Here is a 17158-nt window from a genome sequence, read left to right on the forward strand (position 1 = left end):
AGCTCGACTTTTCTGGACACTGGCCTTGTCACTCAGACAACTTTGGCTAAAGTTGTGTTTGATTCTGTGGCCTCAGTAATTTAGTTGAGGATTTTTCCTGGGACGATGAGGCACCTAATGACTTTGGGCAATCTGTCCTTCAGTGCAGCCTTGCTAGGATGAGAGCTGTAGAATTGGAGTCCTGTTGCCTAAGGAGTTGGCTCAGCTCCAAAGTGATCTTTCACTTGTCTACTAATTCACATTTTATTGATTGTAGAAGCACGGAGGCTACCATAAAACATTACCAGATAAAAAGGAATGACTCAGGACAGTGGTATGTGGCTGAAAGACACCTCTTTCAATCCGTCCCCGAGCTGATCTGGTATCACCAGCACAACGCGGCAGGTAAGTGGGGAACGGCAAGCTGGGAGGGTCAGGGAGCCACGCCCTTGACAGCCAACACACCTTTGGTATCATACGGCCACAGGAGCAAATCTCTCTGCAGAAAATGGCTTAGGAGCTTGAAATACAACCCGTCATGAACGATTCTCCTCCTCATCTATGCTGGGGAATCTACCCAGAAGAGTGTCTTTCACTCAATATATACTTTTTTCTATTCTCATACTGGCCAAGCTTGTTTCTGAAAGCCTTTGCACATGCTGTTCCATCTGCCTGGAAGGCTCTTCCTCCTGGTCTTTGTGAGACGGCCCCTTGTCAGTCAACACCAGCATAGCTGTCATCTTGTCTGAAAGGGCTTCCCTGGGCACCTACTCTAAAGTGACGGTAGGTTGTCTGCTCTGTCTCGCACTCACCATCATCTCCTTCCTCTTGTGTGTGCACGCACTTGTTTGTGTCTCTTCCCTGCACTGGAATGCAAGCACCATGAGACGTCTTATTCACTACTGTCTCCCAACATCTAGATAGTGCCTGGGACATTCCAGGCTCTCAATAAATATTAGTTGAAGAAATAAATAATAAATACTGAACTCAATTGAAATTGAATGTATAGGGTTATCAAATGAAGTCTCCTTTACTCTACCATGCTGTCTTAGTCCATTTTCTGTTGCTTATAAGAAAATACCTGAAACTGGGTAATCTATAAAGAAAATAAATTTATTTCTCATAGTTATGGAGGCCGAGAAGTCCGAGATGAGGGTCTGCATCCTGTGAAGGCCTTCCCGTTGGCAGGGACTCTCTGCAGAGTGCTGAGGTGGTGCAGGGCATCACAGGGCGAGCGGGCTGAGTGTGCTAGCTCAGGTCTCTCTCCCTCTTCTTATGAAGCCACCAGTCCTTCTCCCATGATAACCCATTAATCTATTAATCCATGAATAGATTAATCCATTCATGAGGGCAGAGCCCTCTTGAACCAATCACCTCCTAAAGACCCCACCTGTCAATACTGCCCCATGGGGGATTAGTTTCAACAGGAGTCTTGGAGGAAACATTCACACAATAGCACATGCTTTTCATTTTTTCTTTTAAATTATTCTGAAAGGGTGGGGATGGGAAAATGGGTACACTTAAACACGGTTGGTGGTTGAATGAATTAGTACTGCCTTTCTGGACACCCTTGGACCTGGAAATCACGTTCTATAAGGTGATAATTTGAGAGGTACATACACTAGGGAAATCTTGGAAATAACTTTAAGGTCTGTTTATAGTCATTGACATGTATCAATTACATGCTTGGTGCATAAAGCTTATAACAAAACATTTACATTTCTGTAAACCATATTGGATGTGTGTATGTTTTCAATTATGGATATAGAGATTTTTGCAAAGATGTTCAGCAAAATGCTAACTGTGTATTTCTGCATACTAAGTTTTTTTTTTTGGTCATCTTTATGGTTTTTTAGCTTCTTTAAATTGTGTACAAGGAGCATATATTATTTTATGAAAAATATTTTTCAAATGGGAAAAATAAACAGACTAACCTGTAGAACAAATTTTCTTTCCTAAATATTTAAAGAATGATATTATCTTCTAGTCTATTTAGTATTTTCTTCTATATTAGCAACTAGGCTTGAAATGCTGGTTTCTCTTTCTCCTTAGGTCTCCTGACCCGTCTCCGATATCCAGTTGGGCTGATGGGCAGCTGTTTACCTGCCACGGCTGGTTTTAGCTATGGTAAAGTATGCACACATGCTGACGTACAGTATCAAACCCAGTAGAGAATTTATTCCAAGTTCCCTATAAGTTTTTTAAATTCTCAGCTCTTCTGAGGTGTGTATCTAGAAACATGTCTCCCCCAAGTTTAAATCCCCCTCCTGAGATGTTTAAATATACGCATCTCATAAGGGCGATTTAAACTTTGGGGAGAAATGTTTCAGTTTTATTTCCGATTTCATTGCACATTATCAGAAGCCTTAATTTTCACCTTTTTTTTTTTTATATAAGTTACAGTTCTTTTTATTTGAATGTTTTGGCTCTTGCTCTCTGGTGACAAGAGTGGCTACCCCTCAAGAGAACCTACTGAAAAGAGCTGCTAATAGTGTTTTCTTCACTTTTTTTTCCAAATAGAACTTGCACAAAGTTTGATTTGAACAAGTTTCTAGCAAATATGGTATTTGTAAATCTGTGAGAATAAATATGTACCAGGGAATCCTGTTGTCTAATTTGGTGACATTTTATTCCTTAAATATCTCTCATTAGTGGGGCTCAGAATATACTGAAGATAAAAATACCCGATAATACAATTATATTGTTTAACAAGTAACTGGGATTCAGGGTCTCATTAGATTCATTGGGATGGAAGGATGATTTCAGGCTGTTATTGGTCCCTGGATCATTCCTGTGCCCCATAGACACTATATATAATAAAAAGTTCCAACCATTAGCAATTTATTTAAGTTAAACTTGGTCATTTTTAATTTCTTAAAAATAAACTTTTCAAATTTTTAAACGTATAGAACAGTGCACAATTCATAAGTGTATAGCTTGATTTGTTCTGCCCAATTTTAACTACTTTACATAAATGGAATCAGACACAGGTCACTCTTTTGCATCGAGCTTCTTCCTCTCATTACATCTGTGAATTTCACCCATGGTGTTGGGTACGGCGGGTGTATCTCGTTGTGCTGCTGCGTTGCATGACTATACCACAGTTGACTTACCCATGCTTCTGTAGATGGCCATTTGGGATGTTACTCATTTTTTGCTCTTACAAATCATATTGTTATGAACATTCCTGTGTGTCTTTTGATGACGTTGAGTGGGCATTTATGCTCCAACATATGTTGGATATATGCTTAAGTGAAGACCTGCTGGGCCATAGGGTATGCACATACTCACATTTAGTAGATTCAGTTGATTTTCCGAAGAGCTTATGCTAAATTACACTCCTATCAACAAAGTATAAGAGTTCCAGTTGCTCCATACCTTTGCCCTTGCCGATGTTTAGTATTCTAGTTCTTGTTGGGTTTTTTTTGTTGTTGTTGTTGTTTTTTATTTTATTTTATTTTACTTTTTTACATTTTAGCCAGTCTGGAGAGTGTGTAGTAGTATCTCATTATGGTCTAAATTTGCATTTCTCTGATAACTAACTTCTATTTTAATTCACTTGGTTTAGTGGCCATTTGAATATTCTCTTTATGAGAGAATACTCCATTCAAACTTTTTACCCTTAAAAAGTTGGGTTATATGCTTTTCTAATTTATTTATTTATATTCAGAATAGGAATTTTTGTTGGTTATGTTTTAGAAATACCTTCTCCCAGTCTATGCCTTAACTGTTTACTGTCTCAATGGGGTATTTTTGGCGAACAGTTTTATGAAGTGTAACTTATCAATATTTTCCTTTATGGTTATATTCTGTTGAATAAATCTATACCAGTTCCAAGGCCATGAATGTATCCTCTCATGTTACCTTTCAAACACACCTGCTACAGGGAGGGGGAATGCTTTGCACAGTTGGTACAAGGGGCTAGCAGCCTTCACAATTCTTTTAGATGCATGATTCTAAAGGTCCAGCAGATGGTGGTGTTGCTATATAAAAAGTAGGTGCTAAAAAGAAGCTTTGATACTTTTCAAAGAGGGCTATTTTAAAAAGTTATTTTTTTTTCTTGAGTAGTATGAGAAATGTAGAGTAAAAAATTTAGCTTCAGATATACTCTTAGATGTATGTGGGTTAGAACTCTAACATTGAACATGTTTGTTAGACAAATTGATCAGACTTTTCCCTAAGGAGAGGAGGCATCAAGGAAGAAAAGCCCTTTTGGGGTGGACTGAGAACAGTAAAAGGAACTGAGATGGGGGAAAAAGGGTATCACACGTGTTATTTGCTTTACAAATTTACTCACCAGGACAGAAACAGACTGGAGACATAAACATTTTAGGTCCCAAGTCTAGTTTTGGTAGGTTTAGTTTTAAAAAGTGCAGAAATGTGTTTCATCCTGGCTGTCTTTGGGAAGAAACAGTGTGTATTGATATTCACAATTTGTTGTATTTTCATTCCTCTCCAAGTAAGTCAAGTTTGTATTTTAAAACCTGAATTCTTGAATTTCATGTTTAAGCCACAATCTGAATATTAAAAATGGTTCCAGATCCTCTCTGCTCATTGATTAAATTTTTTAACCTCTCTGTGAAATAGGATCTAGATAATTTCTTAATTTTTGTAGCTCTAAAATTTTAACATTATTTTCCCTCCTTGTAACATGGATATTTTACTTTTCCAGAAAAGTGGGAGATAGATCCGTCTGAGTTGGCCTTTATAAAGGAGATTGGAAGTGGTCAGTTTGGGGTGGTCCACTTGGGTGAATGGCGAGCGCATGTCCAAGTAGCTATCAAGGCCATCAACGAAGGCTCCATGTCTGAAGAGGACTTCATTGAAGAAGCTAAAGTGATGATGTAAGTATAAACAACAGCCAGATAAGTATCACACGATGTGCTGGTGTCAGAAGGAACATGGGCTTTGGAGTCAGACGTAACCTGAATTTGGGCCCCAACTCTGCCCAAGCTAGTTGTATAACCTGGGCACACATTATCTGACCTTTGTGTGACCTGGGTGAGTTCTCTCACATTTCCAAGCCTTGATTTCCACATCTGTAAAATGGGGTAACAGTATCTACCTCATTGGATCAATGAGTGAATTAAATGAGATAATCTATGAAAGTGACAAGCAAGTGTGTCCTTTTCAGCTCAATAATAGATGCTTCATAAGTGCTCTTTTTTTTTTTTTTTTCATTTTTCCAGAAACAAAAATGTTGATTTTGTGTTGGCACTGTTATACCACTCATCTTTTGAAAGGGCATCTCCCAGTGGCCAAAAATATTTAATGTTTTTGTAGGGCTAAAGTATTCATTTTCAGAGAATTTAAGAATGCTGAGCTTTAAAAGAAGTGGCTCTTTGTAGACCACTGGACACTGTTCTTAACGTCCGTGATTTCCTGGAACAACATTTTGACACCGTCCAAATGAACATGTGGAAGACGATGGTGAGAGAGGAGGAGATGGAAAGAAGAGGGTGTTGCAGGATAGACTTTTGAGATAAAGTTATCAAGACTTGATGATAAATTGGGGCAGGTAGTGGAAGGACACTGGAGGAACCAAGGTGACGCCAAGGTTTTGTGTGCACTATTAGGCAGAGGGGGCACCATTTTCTCAGCTGGGAGAAGACTAAATAGGTTTGGGGGGAAAAGAATCAAGAATTCTGCTTTGAACATGTTGGATTTGAGAGGCCTGTTATTAGATAGCCAGGTGTGACCACGTGGTCAGGTAAATGTATGAGTCTGGTGTTCAGGAGAAAGGTCAGTGTGGAGGGTGTTAATTTGAGAGTGATCATCAGAGATGACATTTAAAACCCTGAAACTTGATGCAATCCCTTAGGAAAGAGAATAATTAGGAAAGGAGAATTGGAGAAGCCTGCAAAGGGGTCTGAGAATTCATTTAAAAATTCATATTTAAAATTCATTTAAATAACAAATGTAAATGAATACAACATATTTGCCCTATAATGCATCCTATATACTTCTCTAAGCTGAGAAATAATATGTATGAAGAGACACTAAAGTTACAGCAAACAAAAATGTAGTTTTTATGTTTGCATCTTTCCATGCCTGTGAGAGATGTTTGTCTTGTTTGTGAGACTGAACCACACACGAGGGTTTGTTTGTTTTTGCCTTATTTCTGATAAGGGTTTGCCTTATTTCTGATAGTTTTTTTTCTAATGATCTTGCTAAGCAAATGCAGTAATGTTTCAGTTCTCAAATGCTCTATGTGGGTTTCAACTAGGTGGATTTCTCATGGCAAATTAATATTCCATTGCAAGACTTGCTTTCCTGCCACAACTCTGCACGCTTGGATAGTACATCCCTTAGCTAAAAGTACACTTTGTGAATTTGAAACGTAAATCAGACAAAATACATATAAATATATATGTATCTTCAAATTAAAATCATGTTTAAGTTTTTGAATGTCTCTCTTCTCCCATGAACTGGAGTGTTTTCAAAAACCAGTTTTATGGGAATGTGTCAATAATCACTCATATACATTAAGGTATTATAAACAATCTTCCTGAGTCTCTCATTTTATTTTACCTTTAAGAATGAAAAGAAGACGAGGTAACTTTTCAAGATACTTTGAAAAGTTTGACTAACAGAGAATCGGCCTATTATACATCTTCTAAAATTACAACCCTTAATTTGAATATTATTTTTCATGATGACTAGTTGGCATAAAAGGCCTTTAGAGATTGAATATTACATTCCTCAGAGGAAATAATAAGCTTTTGAAGTCTCGATGACTGCAAAGTTCCAGGTATGTTTTAGTAGGCATCAGTCAGGACTTTGTGTGTGCGCAGGTGTGCATGATTACTAAATACAAAGCCAGGTTTCACGTTAGTAAGTGTTTTTTAGTCTCCAACTTAATGTAAAAGTTTCTTTTTAAATGGCTTCATTCTTTAGAATTTAATTTTCCTTTTTTTATATGCATCAATCACTCTTTTCTCCTCCTGTCTGTCCGGAAGTTTTCATCTGCACAGCTGCAGTCAGGAAAGTTGGGATTCAAGGAACATGAAGGAACTGTGAGACCCGGGCAGGGAGAAACAGTAATGAGCAAGCCAAAGGCTTGCAAAGTGAAGAGGAGAAAAATAGAATTCTGACAAGTAGAATACGGGACGCATAATGTTCTATACCCACCTTGACTTTGGAAGTACTGCTTAAATTCTTTTTTATAAATTTCATAGTATTACGGGAGTACAAATGTTTTGGTTACGTGAATTGCCTCTGTGCCATTTGAGTCAAAGTTATAAGTGTGCCCATCACCAAGATAGCGTGCCCTGTATCCGTCAGGTGTGAATTTACCCACCCCCTCCTCTCCCCTCCCCGCAGCTTGGATTCCTCTCAGTTTTACTATCGTGTGTGCTCATGAGTGTTGATTGATTAGTTCCAGTTTAATAATGAGTACATGTGGTGTTTGTTTTTCCATCCTTGTGATACTTCACTTAGTAGAATGGTCTCTAGCTCCATCCAGGATACTATAAGAGGTGCTAGGTCACCATTTTTTATGGCTCAGTAGTACTCCATCGTATACATATACCACAATTTATTAATCCACTCATATATTGATGGGCACTTGGGTTGTTTCCACACCTTTGCAGTTGTGAATTGTGCTGCTATAAACATTTGAGTGCAAGTGTCTTTTTTTATAAATTCTTAACCCCACTTCTCAGTGTATAAAGCGGCAAGGAAATTGCTCTACTTTCTCTGTGGTTGGGTTGATTTTTATCTTAATCTGATAATGAAAATGGTATATAGATGGTAAATAGGACCGGTCGTGTTCAAATGTTAATAGTAAGATGCAAAAACGATGCTGATCACTGGTATGTGTTTTTCTTCAACAGGAAATTATCTCATTCGAAGCTGGTGCAGCTTTACGGGGTGTGCACACAGCGGAAGCCCCTTTACATCGTGACGGAGTTTATGGAAAACGGCTGCCTGCTTCACTATCTCAGGGAGAGAAAAGGGAAGCTTAGGAAGGAGATGCTACTGAGTGTGTGTCAGGATATATGTGAAGGAATGGAATTTCTGGAGAGAAACTGCTATATTCATAGGGATTTAGTAAGTATGGTCTAAAAATTCACTTATTATTTTGTGTGTTATACCTCTATCCAGAAGGTATATGATGATTGCTTTCAATATTTTCCATAGCATATCCTTTGGCTTAATTTTTAAACATGTTCCTGTTCATGCAATTTGTTGTGGAATGTAACTTTTATTTTTAATGGCCCACGGATGCTGTAGCCAAGTAAGATTTTACTCAAAAATGCCTTGAGCTAATTAACCAGCTAACTGATCAACTAACTGAAACTGATTTACTTTCTTTTCCCCTCTCCCTCCCTTCTTCCTTCTCTTCCTTCTTCCTTCTTTCTTCTTTCCTTCTTCCTTGCATGTCCTGAGGGCTTGGTATATGCCGAGCTCTCTGCTAGGCCCTGGGATTGACAGTGAAGACCAAGTCCCAGCGGTTGTCACTCAGGGGGGAAACCGACCCCGGGGGAGGTGGTTTGGTCTCAACAGTATTGCCAGAGCATTGCTGGCATCATTGAGGAGACTACAGATGCTAAATTATTCTTCTCTGTAATGCTCCGAACATTCCTATTTAAGATCATGATTTTCTTGCCCCAAACCAAGTGCTAATCGCGCTTCCTCCCTGTGCTGCTACCTGAGGTAATGCTTTCTGCCTGTTCCGCATTTATTCACGGTCTTCCTACTATTCCTTTCATGTCCTTCCGTGTCTCATTTCTAAATCTAAAAACTAACTCAAATGACAATTTGAGAATTCTATGAGAAATCCCTGATACTGTCACCTAGAAGTAACCCTGGGCTTCCAGCACACGTGACCAAAGTCATCAGATTATTAATCATTCAAGCTAGAATATTTTGGGGAGAGAAAGGAGGCGTGGTTACATTGGCCTGACACTCGTGGCGTTTATTATTTACTGTTTCATGTGATGTTTAATAGTTAATTGTTAAACTGTTTACACAGATACTGGAGTCCAAACTCTTCGGGATCAAGGCCTAGACTTCTGAGATGCAGCCCAGTGACGAGAACACAGGCTGCAGAGCAGTGGTTCTCAAACTTCACACTTTGGTGTGTGTTAGAATTACCTGGGAGCTTTCAGAAAACTCACGATACTGGGACCGTACCCCAGACCAATTAAGTCAGAATCTCTGGGGGTGGAATCCAGGCATCAATATTTTAAAAAATTCCCCCAGTGAGTCCCAGAGGTAGTGAAGGTTGAGAACCACTGCTCTAGCACCGGACTACCTGGGTTGAAATCTTACCTGGGTTTCTCACTAGCTGGGTGACCTTGGGCAAGCTAGTTAACCAGTAAAGTGGTATTAATTATAGCACTTCCCCATATGGGTTTGTTGGAGGATCGCATGAATTAGTAAACAGTGCCTGGCACAGAGCTCAGCAATGCTAACCATCTATTGCCAGTACAGAGCTAGGTCGTTGTTTTTCTCCCCTCCTGGTGCATCCCCGGAACCTAGCACCTCAGAGCTGTGAGCACGTCTTTGAATGGGTGCACATGGTGTCAGTTGCACCCAGCTCACTCTCCTCATCCCTGCAGGTTTGTCTTTCCTGATAAGGATCGGGTGACAGGCCTGGCCATTCTGTTTGCTCAAGGTGGCTTTTCACACGTCCCCCTATCCTTGGTTTCTCCTTTGATCACTCATTTTCTTCTGTGTTCTACATGCCACTTAAAATATATTAGCTAACAATGGGTCTTTTTCCTGCCAAGGACTTTTCTTGTAATTTGGCTTTGAGATCATTGCTGGTACTTGCTGGCGTCTTCCAGACTGGCTCCTTCTGGCTTACCATTGCTAGTTCCTGGCTCTTGTTACTAGACTAATTGAACAACAAATTAGCTGAAAAGACAAAAGTTCTATTAAATAGTTTGCCTACATGAAGCTAAATAACCAAATCAATGATTTTCTTGACTAAGTTGCTGAAAATGGATTATTTTGGCATCAGATATATTGTTTCTGCATTAGGTAGTACCATATTTAGTTCACTGAGGTATTTTTAAGAAATATGAAATTATCACTGTGACTAGCTATATTCAATGAAATGTAAGTTTTAAAATATAATGTGTCAACTTTATTACTATTAGAGATCTCAAAGATAAATGATTATGCCTTATCTCTCATGTATTTTGGGCTTTCCTCTTTTTTTATTGAGATAAGTAAAAAATATGCACTAATTTTGTGTGCCAAGAGTCATAGTTTATCATCTCTTAGCTTGAATTAATCTTCATATTTATCAAGGATAGTTCTTGAGAAAGATTAAACATCTTAAAAAGTAAAAGTATTAACATTTCTTTTTAAATTTTTTTTTTTTTTTTTTTTTTTACTTTGAAGAACCATTAGAATGTGTAATGTGAGGGCAGACTACTGAGTCATATATGCCATTGACAGATACATCACCATAAAAACAACCTGCCTGCCCACAAAAAGAGAGAGTGTGGGGCCCAAATAAACCAGGGAAAAGGAGAGTAGAAACTCTTGAAAGAAAAACTTGGATTCCAACTTGGATTCTTTTCTTCTTTCTATAGGCGGCAAGGAACTGTTTGGTCAGTTCTACATGCATAGTAAAAATCTCGGACTTTGGAATGACGAGGTACACGATATGTGTGTATATATATGTATTTTGTTTGCTCCTAAAGGGAACCTTACCTTTGTCTACCGACAAACTGAAGATGCTGCTGGCTTTGCTCTTTCCCCCTGAGGGAAGTGCTGGTGTGGTCGGATGACCTGCTGACCCACTTTGAATTTTAAGACATGTACCAATTTTAGCTGCGAGTAAAATGTACTGTGGGCCACGCTCATCTTCCTTCAGGTCACTGTTACCTAAGGTCCCATTTGCCTGGGCACATCACAGCCACTTGTTCTCCGGAATCTTTCTGCCCTTCCTGGAACTCTACCTGGCAAAGAGGGCACAGGTTCTGTTTTGCTTTTGGATCCCTCCCACCTAACGTGGGAGTCGGAGCTTCTTTCCCTGCTCTGTGAACCGGCAGCCCTTATGGGGGACGAGGTACAGGACCCCAACTCAGCGACTCACTGATGCCTGACACTTTTTCCCTTTCCTTCTACTTCTCCCCTCCGCCTAGCTCAAGGGATCTTTTTCTAGATGGATGGATGGATGGTGGTGATGATCCATGATCCATTTTCCCAGATATTTTGTTAATAACTCAGTCCTTCTCTGAAGAACCTAGACTTTAGAAACTCAAAACCTATAGAAAATGGCTTTTCCCCTTGTGTTTTCCATTATTCATTCTTTACCTAAGTAGAATGACCTCTGACTCAATAAAAGACTTAAAGGTGGAGTGAGATGTAGTTTGTGAAAAAATAAAGTGGGAGTGTGGGGGCTGTGTTAATAAATAACTCAAAAATATTGTATTGTGGACTTAAGGGGCAATAAGCACAGTTAGTTGTGGCCTCTTCTTTCCAGATTCCCACATTTGGACATTCTTGCATACAATTGAAAAAGGAGAGGGGGTTCAATCTTTTTTGTCTTGGTTTTTTTTTTAAAAAAGGAAATTATAGTTATTCCTGATTTCTTTCCATATAGGGCCATTCTAATGCATTACAAAATTTTCACATCAAAAGTATTATGTTCTGGCTGAGTGCGGTGGCTCACACCTGTAATCCCAGCACTTTGGGAGGCCAAGGTGGGAGGATCGCTTGATCTCAGGAGTTCAAGGCTGCAGTGAGCTGTGATCGTGCCACTGCATTCCAGTCTGGGCAACAGAGTGAGACCCCATCTCTTAAAAAGAAAAGTATTATGTTTATATACTTTTATTTTCCACCCTTCTCTATGCCCCACCAAAAAATATGTCCATGGAAGAAAATATGGCATCCAACTTTGAATTCATTTTTTTCACTTATAAGAAAGTGGTCATTTGTTTGTCTTTTATTTTCTTTTTATACGCTTGGTTGTTAGAGCATTCAGCATGCTTCTTTAATAGAGTTAAGAGTTTATCATACCCAATATAAATAGTGAGCCATGTTTGGGACTGAAAAATTGTTATGAGTTTTGCAGACCCAAATAAAATAAACAGAACTAAGACTTGGTTTGGGGAGGAAACACTATAATTTCACACTATGCTGACAAGAAGAAAAGGGGTACAGAACATTTCTGGGGTAAAATATTTTGTCTTGTAGCAACTCAGAATTAACTAGAGGGCTGCGAAGTAAATAGAAATGGGAGGTAATTAACACAATGTGCTTTGAATGTAATGACTCAGGTACGTTCTGGATGATGAGTATATCAGTTCTTCTGGAGCCAAGTTCCCAATCAAGTGGTCCCCTCCCGAGGTTTTTCATTTCAACAAGTACAGCAGTAAATCTGACGTCTGGTCATTTGGTGAGTGCATTTGCTGCTCATTTGGTGGAGCTTGATTTCATAAAATGGGCAGTATTTTAAACTTTGATTTCCTAATATGATGGAGCATTTTTAAAAAAGTCTTTTTGTAACTGTGCTTCTTTCTTATGTGTTCTAACCACATCCAGACTGTCCTTGGCAACTGGGGTCTGTCGTCTTCTTACATAAGTCTCCCTTTTGGATCTTTTCCTTCCCCAATGAGCACTCGCTGTAAATCCATAACAAAGAGTCTACTGATCTGGAAAACAAACTTAGCCAACTTTTCCATGTCATAGAGGCTTGAAGGATAAATGATCTTACAGTGTCATTGACTTTAGGGTGTAATTAATAAACTTCATTGTCTAACTACTAAGCAGCTTGACCATTTTACAGTTGTTTAGTTGATAACTTAAAACCTGGGTTAAAAATGGTACCACCTCATTTACTTCGTTACCTTCCAATTTTGTGGAATTTAGACATAAGCTTCCTTGGGATATGTCAATTGATATTTCTATAGGATAATGTTCTTTATTGAGAAAGAGCCACTGTAGACCCATGTCCAATGGAGTTTGCTTTTCAAAAAAATGGCAATAAATGTGCAAATTGTATTGTCTATAATAAGGTTAAGCTTGTATCATTGGTCTCATTAGCTCTCTCTGGACCTGTGATAATTTCAGTAGTTCACATTTGAAGCTCTGCTGGAGAGCAGTTAAGTTGTAAGACTACTTCTTAGAGATCATTGGATAGAAATACAAGGACCTCTAATCCTAGCACTCTGGGAAGCCAAGGCTGAATGATCGCTTGAGCTCAGGAGTTCGAGACCAGCCTGAGCAAGAGCAAGACCCCATCTCTACTAAAAATAGAAAAAATTAGTGGAGCGTGGTGGTGCGTGCCTGTAGTCCCAGCTACTCAGGAGGCTGAGGCAGGAAGATTGCTTTTGAGCCCAGGAGTTTGAGGTTGCTGTGAGCTATGATGATGCCACTGCACTCTACCCGGGGTGACAGAGACTCTGTCTATAAACAAACAAACAAACAAACAAGGACCTCATCCAGTGGTTGCGGAACAATTAGAACTCCCTGAGTGTTACCCAATTACTTGTCTCTCTTTGTTACTGGACAGTGAGCTCACTGGGCATATGGATGGTCTTGTTATTATATACAGAATCCTCTGGCCTTAGCATAGGCCTACTGCCTCTAATTAATACTTAATAAGTATTTGTAGAACAAGTGAATAATTAAATAAATGTAATTTGGAAGTTCCTGAAGGAGTTTCACTAGTCAATCAATCAATCAGTGATTATTGAACACCTACTTAATATATAGGACCTACTAGATACTCTGGGGCTCTACCCAGCAGTTTAGTCTTCTAGTGGCATGAGGGGGACATATGCCACCTACTGGCTGGAAAACTCTTAGCCATAGCAGGCCCCAGGGACTCACACAATTCTGCCATTTTCTGTGGAATGGCAGAAAGGTTCATTGATTTCAGGGTGTGGGGACATGAGCCGTACTTAGAAATGAAAATGTTACCAGCATTTTATTTTAATAAGGAGGCAATCAAGACTAATGGAAAAAGAAAGACATTGTTTTCACTTGGATTATTTGCAAGTTACAGACCTCTTCAAAAATTAAGGTGCATAAGACCAAACTGGCCATTAAAAAATAAATAAATAAATAAATAAAACCCCCAAGGTGCACATGGTCTGCTTCCTAGAGAGAACTGCTCCCATTCTGGGTGTTTCTGACTCAAAGGCTGCAGCAGGAAAATAATGTGGTTTGAAACAGTTGTTGCAATTCCAAGTCACTATTTCTCTCTAATCCCTTGTTTTATGCACTTTACTTTCAGGAGTTTTAATGTGGGAGGTTTTTACAGAAGGAAAAATGCCTTTTGAAAATAAGTCAAATTTGGAAGTCGTGGAAGCCATTTCTAAAGGCTTCAGGCTGTATCGCCCTCACCTGGCACCGATGTGCATCTACGAAGTCATGTACAGCTGCTGGCACGAGGTAGGTGCCCTATTTGCCTGCGAAGGCTGGCAGTCCCGGCATCTGAGAGCAGACCTGATTATCACAGACGTCACCCCAGGACTCCACCATGGCACAGAAAGGTGGCTGCGTCTTGGTAATGATCCTGAGAGCCAGAAGTACTATTCTATCTAAAACTCAGACTACAAAGCCATTAATCCATTTTGTTTTGAACAATGGCCTTTTATCTGAGGAATTCAGTGCCTTTCCCAGTTCTTCTCTGTCTTAGATTGGTTCTTGAAGAAACTCTTGATGTTACTAAAACTTCAGCGATTAGATGTTTTCTTACCTTTAAGAACCAGTGAGTGGAAACCAAGGGTAGAGTCAGGTTTGTTAAACTTCCATGGTGAAAAAGAAGGATGGGGTTTCTATTTAGTTCACTCTACTTTCATTTGCCTTGTTTTTTGAAGGCTAAAAGTATGGGTTTCAGCTCTCTGGTGGCACTCAAGACGTCTGCCAGAGAGATCAGACCAGAGTAGGCATGAAGGTGGAAAGTGTGCCAGGAACTTCCACTCAGGAAATGATCTCTGGGTAGCCCAGTTCTTGTTGAAATGCCAAGCTTAAAAATAACCCCAGAGGGGTTTCTGTTCCCACCTCTGCCTTTTCTGGGCTCTGACTCAACACAGCCCTGCCCTTCTTATCACACTCCCCTGTGACTTTTGAGAGTTTTGCTCTCTTTCCAGCTGACAGTTTCATCCCAGAAAAATTGAAGCTTGGTGAGGATTTCCTCCTGGCTGAAAAAAGAAATCGCTTGATTTCCAATCCACAAACACTGGAAAATCCAATATTTCGAGAGCAATGTGTTTGTTCAGATTCCAGAGAAGCATTACATTTATAAAGATCCCCAATGCATGAAAAATAATTTACATATGATTAACTGCTCCACAAGGAATCTTGAAAGACACAACAAAATGTTAAGTAAGCTGTTAGCAGCAAACAGGCTGTCTTAGGAGCATCTTTGCAATAACAATGTAGATAGCTCAGAAGCAGACATTGCGTATGAAACAATGTACATGTACATGTGTATAAATACTTGTTGAGATTTTATATATCTGTGGAGATGGGACAGGGAAGAGGAGTGGTATATAGGATGCTGCCAGAAGGACCAAGACGTTAGTCTCAAACTACAGTTGAAACATTGATTAATGTTTTGGTTATGTTGATTTGTTTGCAAAAGCTGGTTTTGCCATGGCTTTGCCCACGTGCTTAGGTGCCTGTAGATTCGAACCTGCTTATATTACCGTGGATAAACACATTTCCTGGGCTCTACTCGCACAACCTCAGCCCCCTGAGAAAGCTCCGCCATTTATTCCTGGAGTCTCAATGAGGACTCTTGCGTGTTCTTGCGTTGTCTTCTGCTCTGTCCTTTTCATTGACGTCCTCTCTTTATAAGTCACCAAGGGGGACTAACCCTGCTGTCAGCGAGCCCTGTGAGAATGTGGCAACTGTGAGTAGTTTTATCTCCCATGGATTTCAAAGACGCCAACAGTGCCATCTCTTCAGCCTCGTGGAGCCAGAGGCAAACCATGTCCCTTGGTGAAATAGGAAGAATGCTCCAATCCTTGGCTCGATTGCCAGGGACTCTGTTGACTGAGCCTTAAGACAGCACAGCCTGTGCCCAGGATCTGCAAAGTCCTTCAGGAAAACGTGCTTTCTGCTTTCTGGCTGAAATTCTTCTTTCTATAGAGAGGCAGGTGTAGTAAACACCTGGGGCTGAGCTCGGGAGCCCAGCACTCTAGATCCCCTTCTCTCCCAGCTCCTCCTCTGCCTCACACATGACAAGCCATCCAAATAGATGTCTAGGGAGGTCGGTCCTAGGGGACCTTCTGCTATGATGGAAATATTCTATACCTGCCCTGTCCAACATGGCAGCCACCTCTGGCTATTGAGGACTTGCAAAGTGGCTAGCATGATGGAAGAACTGAATTTAAACATTTATTTAATTTTAATTAAGTTAAATAGCCATCTGTGGCTAGGGTCTGCAGCTCTAGCCATTTTAATTTTGCAGTGCTCTCGACATTTCACATTCACGCCTTGCTCAACTGCCAATCATGCCGCGGTATGTCAACCAAGATATCTTTCTCTTCTTTTTTTGGAGAACCAGCCTGGATCCAGGTCCCTGCCAGCAGGTTCCGGAGCTGGCATCTGGCGGAGCCTTAAGCCAAGCTGACCACCTCCATTTCCCTTTTCCAGAAACCCAAAGGCCGCCCTCCGTTTGCTGAGCTGCTGCGGACTCTCACCGAGATCGCAGAAACCTGGTGACCTGGAATGGAAGGCCAACCCAGAGGGTCATCTCGCAAAACTGTCACACAAGGAAATCCTGTGTGGGGTCAGCGATGGGGAGTATCTTCCTTTAGAGTTGCTGACTCTTGAAAACAGTGCAAAGATCACAGGCTTTTGAAACTTTTAGAATTTAAGAATATTCTGACAATGGTTTTTCTACATGTGTGAGAGGGACTTCCAAACTCTTATTTTTCTGTAATATATTTCACATCCCATATGCGAAGAAGAGAAAAGGATCCACGGTAGCTTTCACAGTGGCTGCTCTTTATGAGAGTAGTCCCGAAAACATGAAAGCCTGGTCCTTCACGAGGCTGAGGAAGTTTCTTTGTTGAATATGAGTGACATTCATCACTTCAGTGGTCCATGCATAGAAGATGAAAATAAATTCTGCCAACTCATGGAATAAAGAAGCCCCCTCTGAAGAATTTCATGCTTTTGAGCTGTATAGACCTTTATGGAAAATGAAGCTTTGTAAATTCACATGTCATGAATGTGAGCATTCTGGAAATGCCTTTTG

At 40.1% G+C, this 17158-nt stretch overlaps 1 protein-coding gene across 1 annotated transcript in view; it reads left to right on the forward strand.

Moving 5' to 3' along the window:
- Positions 1–16792, forward strand: part of TXK (TXK tyrosine kinase) — a 30166-nt gene extending 13374 nt beyond the window's left edge. The window contains exons 7-14 of the mRNA XM_069457829.1: positions 257–384; positions 2032–2106; positions 4652–4823; positions 7815–8031; positions 10530–10594; positions 12222–12340; positions 14183–14340; positions 16552–16792. Of these exons, the coding sequence (XP_069313930.1) occupies positions 257–384; positions 2032–2106; positions 4652–4823; positions 7815–8031; positions 10530–10594; positions 12222–12340; positions 14183–14340; positions 16552–16620 (1003 nt within the window). The 3' untranslated portion in view covers positions 16621–16792. The remainder of the gene's footprint in view (positions 1–256; positions 385–2031; positions 2107–4651; positions 4824–7814; positions 8032–10529; positions 10595–12221; positions 12341–14182; positions 14341–16551) is intronic.
- The last annotated feature ends 366 nt before the right edge of the window (positions 16793–17158 follow it).

The sequence above is a fragment of the Eulemur rufifrons genome, chromosome 24 (genome assembly GCF_041146395.1).
Source record: "Eulemur rufifrons isolate Redbay chromosome 24, OSU_ERuf_1, whole genome shotgun sequence".
NCBI classification, from domain to species: domain Eukaryota; kingdom Metazoa; phylum Chordata; class Mammalia; order Primates; family Lemuridae; genus Eulemur; species Eulemur rufifrons.